Below are 12,070 nucleotides of genomic sequence, written 5' to 3'. Positions count from 1 at the left end.
ACATCTTGCTTGAGACTCTTCAACTAAATGCCTTTTTTCTGTGTTTCCAAGCAAATTATGGGTCATTTTGAAATTTATTTTACATATTGACAATATATAATGCAGTGCAATGTTGATTTAAAGAAAATAATCTTGAATTACACCAAGAGAACTAAAATTTTATGGGTGAAATGGCGCCATGGGGCGACTTCTCTTCCACCCCAATGCCTTCTCTTCTCCCTTCTCCTCCATCCCCATTCTAATTCCCATCATCATCCAGGAGCCTTCTACATACACACCTCAAAGTAAGTGTGCTTTTCTACATTTTTTGTTGAATTTAGGCAATTTTCTGTGAGCTGGAACCAATTACCCAAAAACCCATTGAAACAATGGTTTCGGTTAACAAGTTTTTCGGTTAACGAGCAACATGCTGGAACGGATTGTGCTCGTTAACCGAGGGACCGCTGTATACGCAAATTTGCACTTGTGCGTGGATGCTAGGAATGTAATCCTCACGTACTCTTGAGACCCTACTGTACTGGGCTTCCAAATAACCCAAAACAAAATTATCAGGAACAGTGGAGGGATCCTACACAGGCTACTGACTTTCTTCCCTTGGTATAGCCACCTCTAGTGAGTGGCCATTCAGTAATTAAGGTAAAATTCAACACAAAGTGGCCTCTTGATTAGTAATTGACGTGATCATTCTCTTCTAGCATAGCGAAGATTATCATCGTCCATGTTTGTTTACATTTAACCTCCCCATCTGCGGACGACCATTTTCGTAATCTCATTGATGGCTGTACTACATCAGTGAACTGGTCTTTACACTGTTCTGTTGTGTCTGTATCCACTTCACATAAGACATCTGAGACTAGCTGTCACACAGTACTAGATATACTGTTACACATTCGTTACTTTTCACTTGTCTAGTGCAGTGGTCGAGTGGATACAGCGCTCGCCTCCTGTTCCAGGGTGTCAGTGGTACAATCCATGGGCACTCCCAGTTCACCGAGCTTTAAATGGGAACGTAAGTTTACAACTTGGCGAAATAAATGAGGTTGAGTGCAGTACCGGCCATGCTGCATTCTTGTGTACCAAAGGCTTAGTATACAGTGTACTGTGTCCACACTGTCCCTAATTGCAGTCATGCCTATGGGACACATTTTCACTTTTGACTTGTACAAAGTCTTTCCCAAGGACAACACTGGTGGCTGGAAAAAAAGGCAACACATTCTCCTTCTTTTCCTATTAGTTCTTTCTTGTTTTACATCTTGCTATAAGAGTATTAACTCTTATAGATATACACTACAGTAATTAGCTACTTGGCATTGCATGGCAAACAGCTTTGTAGCATCTACTACTGTATATAACTTATATGTTCCTACAAAATTAATATTTTATATTTGTTTCAGCTTGCCATTCTTGAGGTGCTGTGGTCTGTTCTTCCATTTCCTGACAGAGGTCCCTGCCCCAGAGGAGCTTCAGTCTTCTGTCTGGGTGCCAGAGTCCGAGTTCTATTGTCTCCTTCGCTATCTTGGCCTGGCAGTAAACCAACTCAGACCAACATTCATTGAACCAGCACTGTCAGAACTAGTCAACAAGTAAGGACTTATTTTCTGTCTTTTGTCTTTATTCTCCTCCCACTTTTGAGATCAATATTCAGGAACATTTTAATGAAGTTCAAATAATGGTGTAATAACTCCCATGTTTTGACATTATAATTGAAGTGGCACCTTAACACAGATATCAATAGCAGTTTATCTAAAACTCTATTTGACCTCATAACTTCTGTCATTCATTTTCTGTACACTTGAAATTTTTTCAGGTGGTGTAGTGACAGTCGTGTAGGAGCCATGGTTTCTGGTGCCGGTAGTGAAGGTTGTATGAGGTCTTGGGTACGCATTAATCAGCTGGTCAGCCTTCCACATGACTACTCCGAGCTGATCAACACTGTCTCACAATTCCCGTGTCCTGCATCATCTGGAGATGATTCTCGGACTCCTACAATGTGTCTTGTATGTGGGAAAATGTTATGTTCACAGGTGAGAAGGTATTATATTGCTTGGAAGAAAATTGGTAACAAACAGACTTTCCCCATAGTGTTACCAAATTTTTAATTGAAAAATATCTTTATATCTATTAGCCTAACCTCTGTTAGTATATTCTCATGAATTTCAGAACACAAATTGTATGTACTGTACAGTAATATCAACCTTTGCCTTGCATTTTGCAACAAATACACCAATAGCCAATACACTGCAAGAGCAGATCTCATCAGCATAAGAGTAACCCAAATCAAACAAATACATGCAGAATTATTTGGTTCAAACTTATTCAACTGGGTCAGCTTCTTGTGCATCTGGACTCAAGATTTGAGCAGCATTTGGCCAGCAGGCATAATGTTTGGTGAACACTGCTTGTATTACTTGACCTTATACTGTACTGCAGTGGTTCTCAACCTTATTTGCCCCATGCACCCCTTTCTCCATATGTCAGAATGTCATTCCCCCCTCCTTTCCAAGATTGTCTGCCTCAAAAAGTGCATTCCAAATAATATGCATATAATACTGAAAATCCTTTATTTTTTCCATATTAGTACATATACATTTACAATTTTACATGGATTATTTTTATAGTGGAGTTTTACAAATTAAATGCCAATTGAAAATGTTGATGGATTTATAAAACTTGAATAAAAGTAAAATAGTTTTTTTATTTATAATGAATTACTTAACAGACCAAACTGAAGCATAATGCAATAAACAAAAAGTTCAATAGAATACCAGAATATTGTAAATTTGTAATTAATTTTATTCAGATGAAGATTACAGTCAATGAGAAACCTGTGATTGGTTTTTCTTCGCCAATTCTGGGATACGCGGAGGAGTGCTTGAAAGGGCACAACGCAGGTCATTTTCTACCTCTAATCTACTACGTTGCTTCGTTTTAATTTGCAACAGAGTTGAAAAGCCTGATTCACAAAGATATGTCGACACAAACGGAAGCAATGCACGGATATCTCTTTCTGCCGCTTTTGGGTAGGAATCGCACATCAAGGGCCAAATTTCTGTGATTGATTTCTCATCGAACATATCTCTTGCTTCCTTGAAAACCTGAATTCCCCCCCTGGGGGGAATTCCCCCCTGGTTGAGAACCCCTGCTGTACTGGGTAGTGCATGTGAGGTAAATAGTGACTCAAAATAAACAGGTGAAGCAGCATCATAGAGATGAGCATACATATTGAGACAGAAGTTATGTGTTATCTGGCCTAACTTGAAATACTTTTCAAACTTTAATGACATAATATGACAATTATTTCAGAGTTACTGCTGTCAGACTGAGTTCCCAGAAGGGTCAAGACAGATGGTGGGTGCTTGTACATACCATGCTCACCATTGTGGAGCAGGAACAGGAATATTCCTCAGGGTGCGAGAGTGTAAGATCTTACTATTGTCAGGACGTATCAAAGGTATGTACCGTGCTTTGATTATTTTTTAGTAATGCTTTGAAATTAATTCCCATAATAATTTGCACATAGAGTAATCCCTCACCAACCACAGGGGTTATGTTTTAGAAACTTCCTATGGTTGGCAAGGGCTGGGTTTAATGGGAAATAGGATTTGAGGAAGTGTCCATACAAGGGCAAAACTAAATTCCTTTAATACACAGCTGAAAGTTTAAAGTAATGCAGGATGTATGCTATATATTATGCTATACAGTACACTGAGTAGATACAGATATTAAAAAAAAGAATTAGTAGTAGTACAATAGAGCAGTCTCCCATGATGCTACACCTGGCCTCAATGTGCCTACACAATAAATGTCCTCAATTTTTTTTTTTTTTTTTTTACAAGGTGTTAAGGGTAAAGAAGATACAGTACATGTAATATCTGCTTCTCATTTAACCTAAAGCACTCACACTTGAGGATGTCAGAGGTCTTTGTGTTAGTTGTCTTTTCTTTTTCTGTTTTATTTTGGTCTGTTACACTGATTTATTTTCATACTTTTACATATGTTTGAATTAGAATGAATATTTTTGATGGCAAAGAAAAATATGAGAACTTTAAAATGTATAATAAGTTATTCATCTCAGATTTTCAAAGAAATACTTACCTTACAAAATACTGTAACTCTTTAACATATTCTAGATGAATTCATTTCCTTCAGTTTGGTAAAAAAAAAAGTTTCCATGTTTATCAATAAAGGTATAAATGCTTTTGATAGTTACTTGGTGATTAGAGTGTCTGTGACCTGGACCATGAGGGGTATGGTTGCCACCCCAGCCCCTGACCCTTGGAGTGTTAAATTTGGTGATGACTATTGTCAAGACAGTAGAAAGCCACATTGCATTTAACTTGTGTGAAAATGAGATGATAAAATATAATTTAAGGAATATTCTGTATATGATTAAGTGAACAAGATCAACCTCTTTTAGAACTGATCCAATGAACCTTCCTTTGGAACTGGGCTAGAAATCTGAAAAATGCAGATACTCAAAACAATACAATGGTTGATAAGGTGGTATGCAATATATAAAACATGGATACTCAAAACCCCTGTTGGTAAACCTGTGGTTGGCAAAGGATTACTGTACTTATGATTCTTTAACTTCTTTTTTTTGTATTAATACAAATTGTCTCTATACATTCACTATCAGATACAGTACAGTAACTCAGTACCATCTCCTTTTCATTCTTATATCTGTGCCAAATGACTGACTAAGTTCCTTACCATAATTTTGTGTGAGTTTGTTAATTCACTACTGTTTTGCTTAATCTTTTCTGAAACATTAAGTACTGTAATATTAATGTGCAGTATTTGCATACAGTAATTATATGAGTGAGAGAGAGAATTACTAAAGTTGTGCTGGCCTTTGTTTTTAATTTGACTGGAAGTATTGACAAAATTTGAACTCAGACACTTCATATCTTAAATCACTTCATTTCACTTAATACAGCATGAATATAAGACTTATGTTAGCACTATTTACAGGATGCTTCGTCAACCCACCTTACCTTGATGAGTATGGAGAGACTGATCAAGGCTTGAAGCGTGGAAATCCCTTACACCTGGACGCTAAACAGTATGCACGCCTCCATACCATGTGGCTTTCCCACTCCATACCTGACACCATTGCTCACACAATGGAGAGCAACTCGAGTGTTATGGCGACAGAGTGGCAGCACCTCTAATGGCTCAATTTGTGTAGACACTGTAATAGCTGCCAGATCAGGGATATTCAGCCCAAGTTGCTGCTTCTGTAAGGTTCAGTATACTTGTACGGCAAATAGTCTGGTGAGGAGTGTTGTTATACACCACATGTGAGGCTCACACACCAAGTTCACCAAGTGGAGCTCTTTAGTAAGGGTTGTTTCTGTTATATTCTTTTATCTTACTAAGCTTATATTTTTTTTTTTTATGTTTTTTCAATAAACACTTCACTTACTGTCTGTAGATGAAACTTTAAGAGGAGAAGAAGAGGATATCCAAATAATCTTTCATCTCTTTCTCCCTTTCTCTCAACAACTCTTTTTGTTTTTGGTAATCGTGTCCAAATCACCTAACTGATTAACGTAATGCAATCTTGTTGTGACAGAATTGTTGTTTGTTTGTGGTTATATCACAGCACCAGTTGTACTTCTCTGTAAACACAAAGTTCTAAGTCATTGGATATATATATATATATATATATATCAGTACACCACAGTATGACCTTGACAAGTAGACTGAATCCTAACAAACATAATAATAATAATCAAAGCTTTAGGTAGATTTTGAATTTATTGTGTAAGCTGAGTGAAAGTAGGAAAGATTCATTTACTTACGTGTACAGAATTGTTCATTTTCATACATGTGCAGAATTGTTTACTTTGGTACATGTACAGAATTGATGTCGACTAAGAACTGTTCACTTTTGGGATTCTTAGTCACTGTTACAGTGTGTAGCAACTTTTTATTTGTTGGTTGCTAAGTGTTTAATGGAATGATAGGGTGCGACTCACTTAACAACAAGCAATCAATCACTGACTGTGGACTGTGACAGTTTTTGAGGATGTCAAAACGTGTGCAGAATGTAGTTGGTAAATGTTACACTAAAAGAGCAAGAGTTGTGGTATTTTTCCTGTGTCATAGACTATTGTGGAGTGTGTCAAGTGTCGTGAATTTTAAGAGTTTTAGCCATGGCCTAAAATAAGAAAGTTTTAGTTTTCGAAGGAACTCAAATTTTTTATAAAAGAATGCTTCTCTCTTTTGTCATATATTGTTATATATTTAGTTAATTAAATTTTTTTTTAAGAATACAGTGAAATATAAAATACTGTAAAGTATTCTTGCAAACTGGCATTTATTGAAAATACGTAGGCTGTACAAATGTCCAAGCATTGTACTGTACCTCATTTGCCAGATTAAGTTTGTGATTTGCCTCTCAAACGAGTACAGGGTACCATATAGGTGTAACTTACAACAATTTAAATACGTGTACTCCATAGTAAAAGTTAAATTTTATTGGTACCCCATAGCAAAGGTGATTCTGGTTCCAGTATTCCATAGCAAAAGTGGAATTTTACTGGTGCTCCATAGTAAGGGTGACTTGCTCCATGGTAAAGGTGACATACTCGATACTAAAGGTGACTTGCTCCTTAGTAAAGGTGACTTGCTCCTAAGTAAAAGTGACTTGCTCCAGATTAAAGTGACTTGCTCCATAGTAAAAGTGACTTCCTCCATAATAAAAGTGACATGCCCCATAATAAAAGTAAATATTGTGTGGTATTCCACAACAAAAATGAATATTGAAAATTAGCCAGAAGGTTACTTTTGGGTTATAGCAGCCTTAAAGGTACAGTATTTGTAATGCCTGGTTTCATATACTGTACATTCACAACAAAAACTTCTCGAACACCTGGGCACAATGAATGTGAGAATGGGGCTTGTCATCTCGGAATGCTCGCAGAGTCTTTGTTCATTTTTCAGATTGCGTAGTGCTTATAGCGTTCGAGAAGATTTTGGCGAGTGTACATTCTATATGTACTGATTGTCATTGTTTACCAAGTTCGTCACAACAGAACTTGAAATACCAGAGATATTGTCACTTTTTTATTCTCATTTAATTATCATATTGCTGTCTGTCATTCTTTCAGTGTACAATAGTTATGGGCTTCTGAAGTACTGTCTAGTTATACAGTGATAAATATTAATGTTCCAACAGAATTTGATATTGCATATTGTTGTCCAGAAATATTTTTACCTACTAAATCAGATGTATGGTACAGTACAGTCCTTGGTAAATACAGTACTATTCTCTTCCATTCACACCTTGGCTTTAAAATTCAGAAGTGGGACTAACAAGGAAATTAATTGAATACAAGTAACGAGCTGACCCAAAGATGCCGATTTTTACAAGGTTTTCAAGATCTGTTCTTTGTATTAGGTACCATATTTGAAACATAAGTAAGCACTTGGACCATTTCTTTGTTTTTTAAAATGTCTCTAAAATATTTGAATTGTCTCTTAATGTGTTTGAAATTTTTGTAAAGTACTTGAATCATCTCTTAAGATATCTCCAAATTGAGTAGGTTCCTGTACTTCAAATATCTTTCACACTCTTTATATTATGTAGTATGTACAGTAGTAGTAGTAGTAGTTACCTCAAGTGCAGCAAAAGGGTGCCTTTTTTTTATTTTTTATTTTTTTTTATTTTTTTATTTTTTTTTTTATATAACTTATAAACACAAATGTAGAATCAACTTTAGTTATTATTCAGGTACATTCACTTTGGTGGTCGTGATTTACCATACATTAGCTAATTTTGCATTTTGTCAGCTATAAAAAGTTCCTATATGTTGTAGATGATGTATGCTGTATATGGCAACCTGTGGTGTAAGGGTCAGCATCTTCGCCTCGTAAGTGAGCGGACTCGAGTTCGATCCTCGGGCAGGGTGAAACTATGGGCAAGTTTCTTTACGCCATTTGCCTCTGTCTACCCAGCAGTAATTGGGAACCTGGATGTTAATTGATTTGTGGATCGTATTCCAGGGTAATGGCTAGCCAGTGCAGTTGGCGAGCTGTCCAGTCTTCTCGGACTATTCCGTGACACTGGGCCATGCAGCTCGTTAACTTAGGGTGTGGTTGTTGTGTTGGCGACAGCTTCTACACCTTAACAAATTCACGCCTAAGAGGCCCTCGGGCCGGCCATCCTCAATTTCGAGGGGCTTCCATTATTATACTGTATATGAAAAAGAATACTACATTGGTTGCATTGTTATATATGGATAATTGTTTGTCCTTTTGTACCCTTTTTTTTTTTTTTTTTTTTAGCTTGAAGTATGGAGAATATATATGACGTTTCTTTATTCATATTTAAGGGAATTTTTTATTCGTTTTTTACAATGCGTGCTGTACCTTGATACAGATTTCATAGTGGAGGTCAAGCTTTGGGTTCTGTTTTCACTGACTTTTTAGTTGTTCTTTGTCATGTTTCAGAGAATCTGAGTGTAGCCACACATTGCCCTGTGCTGTAAAAATAATATAGGCTCGGTAAGATGCACACAAGACACCCAGAGAAATACTAAGATTTATTTATTATTAATTAATGTTGGATAAAGTTTGGCTGAGGTAGATTATAACTAACCTTAGCAGCATTATAGATGCATTTGTACAGTAAACATGCTAAATTTGCTCCTATAAACTGTTTAGGTCCACCAAAGTTGTGTGGGACAAACAAACCCTCATCCTTAGAAAAAAAAATGTCCATTAAATTATTATTTTCCCTCTTAGAGTGCACAGGAGTATTTTGGTATGGAGTTTCTTTTGTCTCATACAGCATCAAGAAAAAGAGTTTTTGTAAGACATTACTAAGCCTATTTCTGTAAACTAGTTTAACTCAGACACAAAGCTTACCATAGCCCTGTAATACACTCTTGCCTGCACTTTTCTGATATTTTAAGATTGATCAAGACTTGCCTGAATTTTCATATCAGTCAGTGAATTGGTCAGCCTATTTTAATGCTTGCAGTTGCAGACTGAAACCCAAGCTGCCTAAAGTCAGTCTCTTTACTCTGAGATAATAAATACACTCAGCTCTGGTTTCTGCTAGAAACACACTTAGACAGCTAACACAAATGCATGAGAAATGGAAACAGATATCTCAACCATTTTTCTTGGTTAATAATTTCAAAGTCAACTGATATCTCTGTCTTGTAAACAGTCATTTTCTGTTGAGTTGAAGAACTAAGATTATTAACTAACAGTTTTGGGGAATGTGTTCATACATCTCCCACAAAGTGGATGAGGTGTCCTGGAACATATACAGTATCTCAACTACATTACGGTTAACTGTCAGTAATCTAAAATTCTGCTAAAATATCGCGCCCAAGTAAATGGTCTCCCAATAAGGCAAAACTGAGGTGCAAAATCATTAATATACAGCTGACACAACAAAAAATTTCTGCATACTATGACTAGTCAATGATGCCATGTTGTATTTATATGTATAAATAAAGCTTACCTGACAACCACCTTAATGTGTTGCGATTCTGCTATTAGAAATATACAAAGTATAGAGTCTAAGCAGATCAGAACAAAAGGTTGCACTCAACACATCTACAGCAGAATTTGGTGTTGCTAAAAAACAATTTGTGCCTCATACATAGCTCTTACTCAAACTAGAATCTTGGTACACACCTTACAAATTAATGGCTGGAAACATATTGTGTATGAATTTAGCCACATTTCTGGTGACACACTAGAATTTACTTTCCAGTGGTCATATTAGTGATGAGCTAAATTATATATACATATCTGATGATGTACTAGAATGCAACAACATGCACTGGTGCACTGAAATCTAGCTACACTCTTGGTGATGTACTGTGCAGTAAAATCCCATTTTTTACAAATTTGCTTGACCAAATTAATTTCCTTAGAATTGTAGTGAAATACACAAAACTGTGAATATCCTTTGAAAATAGATGGATAAATTTGTGTTTTTCCTTCACTAACAAATATGTACAGTATACAGTACTGTTTTGTAATTATAGTGAATAACTCTTCTAATACATATATACAACTCAAAATTACTGTACTCTGTACAGACAGCTGACTGGCTTCTCCAGTCTCCATGCATCTTAACCTGCAACCCACAAACTTTGTGTTCTCACTAATCCCTTCTAAGTTTTTAGCTACAATATTAGAAAATACCAAAGCAAAATCATTTTTAGTGTAAAAATGTTCTAAAGTATATAAACATTGCTAAACCACCAGCAACTGTAAGAGATGAAACGCACTGATGTTAGTGAGAGAGTTTCGTTGCCAAAATTTACTTGTGTTTTATCTACAGTGCTGTTATAATAATCAAATAAAACATTACCTAAACCTTAAGACCTGAAGACTACCTAATCAAAATTATATCACTAAAAATTTCTTATATAAGGTATTTTGTATGTAGTGGCCAATTTTGAGACTACGAGGCACCAAATTGATTTTTTATCAGTCATGTAATTTAATAAACCTAGCACATTCAATAATACAGTTCTATGTAAATTTGGGATTTTACTGGACTATACAGTACAGGGGATTATTGGGTTATGAACGCATTGAACGGGTTCCATTCCTGAGGACATTCTTAAGTCGGATTTGTATGCAAGTCGGAACACATGCTATGTGCATACCGTACGTACAGAACAATGTTTAAAATCCCACTATATCACAGCAAAAAAAGAAACAGAATGACAAAATATAGTAAATGAAAGTAAAAAAATTAGTCATCCGGTAAATAAAATACTATAAATTTCAAGTTTAACCCTGTTCGTATCGGTGGGTGCTCGTAAGTTGGGGACCCCCTGTATAAGATGTTATCGAGTTACTAAGCTTATGTATTTTGTCATTTGTGTTATCATTAGATAATACAGTACTGTAGTCTCATGTGAGAGGACTCGGAATGAGACCATTATAAAATTCAAAATAATACGGGTGCTTCTATACTTAAGAACAAGTTACATTCCTGAGGCTTTTTGTAAGTTCAACTTTACTCCTGTAGATACCAAACATCATGTGAAAATAAAAGTAAAAACATAAGTAATGTTATCACTAATGTAAAGTACTAATGGCGTACATGGTAAGACAAAAGGCTAAAGCAAACTCACTACTCCCTGTACCTCTTTTTCCCAGCATTCATAAACCATACCACTACCTTTGTTATTTAACAATTGTGCAACTTCAAGCAACATTTGTATACTTTGTAGTTAAAAAAATGCAGCTAAAATAATTAAGAAACCGCTAAATGAAAGTAACAGCTGCCATTTGCATAAACACCAGCTACGTGGCCTCAAAGCTCACCTTAGCAATGCAGCTCCGCTGGAACATTGCCTCTGCTGTCCCTCTAGCAACGGATCTCCCTCACTTGGTTCCCTCTTCACGCTCAACCTGCTAACTTTCGCACAGAAACAAATGTTTATTCCCTCTGTTTTTTACTTGATAATTTTTATTTATTTATTTTTTATTATATATATATATATATATATATATATATATATATATATATATATATATATATATATATATATATATATATATATATATATATATATATATATATATATATATATATATACTGTATATATATATATATATATATATTATGTATGAAGGGTTGTGTGCATGTAACAAGAGTTAAAAAAAAGAAAAAAAGGTCAAGTATGTTTACACAAAATAACGAGTTGAAAAATAACAACATAGGTCACAGCTCGGCCAGGTAGCAAGAGGGCTAGGGGGATATGGCTAGGTGACGAGTCCAATTTGGCAACAATGCCACCTGTGACGTTAAGAGATGCAAACTAAAAGAAAATTATTTGTAAGTCTTCATTATCTTCATGTGCTTAAGATATTTGTAGATTTAAAATGGCTTTTAAAGTGAATGAGGTTCTACTCTTCATAAAACAACATGAATCTAGAAAGAATCTAGGGGCATGGTTGGCAAGCCCAGGATAAAGGAGCTTACTGGTAAGGATCGTATACTGCAAGCTTGTAATGGGTGATTATCATTCACCGTAAATGACCCCATGGACAGGTTTGTTCTTATCTGAAAGTTCATAAG

The 12,070-nt window shown here is 35.7% G+C and overlaps 1 protein-coding gene across 1 annotated transcript in view; it reads left to right on the top strand.

Moving 5' to 3' along the window:
• Positions 1 to 6,088, top strand: part of LOC121876144 (E3 ubiquitin-protein ligase UBR2-like) — an 85,971-nt gene extending 79,883 nt beyond the window's left edge. The window contains 4 exon segments of the mRNA XM_042381081.1: positions 1,395 to 1,583; positions 1,808 to 2,024; positions 3,304 to 3,451; positions 4,975 to 6,088. Coding sequence (XP_042237015.1) covers positions 1,395 to 1,583; positions 1,808 to 2,024; positions 3,304 to 3,451; positions 4,975 to 5,174 — 754 coding nt within the window. The 3' untranslated portion in view covers positions 5,175 to 6,088.
• The last annotated feature ends 5,982 nt before the right edge of the window (positions 6,089 to 12,070 follow it).

This window comes from Homarus americanus, unplaced genomic scaffold, assembly GCF_018991925.1.
Source record: "Homarus americanus isolate GMGI-L3 unplaced genomic scaffold, GMGI_Hamer_2.0 scaffold34921, whole genome shotgun sequence".
NCBI classification, from domain to species: domain Eukaryota; kingdom Metazoa; phylum Arthropoda; class Malacostraca; order Decapoda; family Nephropidae; genus Homarus; species Homarus americanus.
This window is presented reverse-complemented; position numbering and strand designations above follow the sequence as displayed.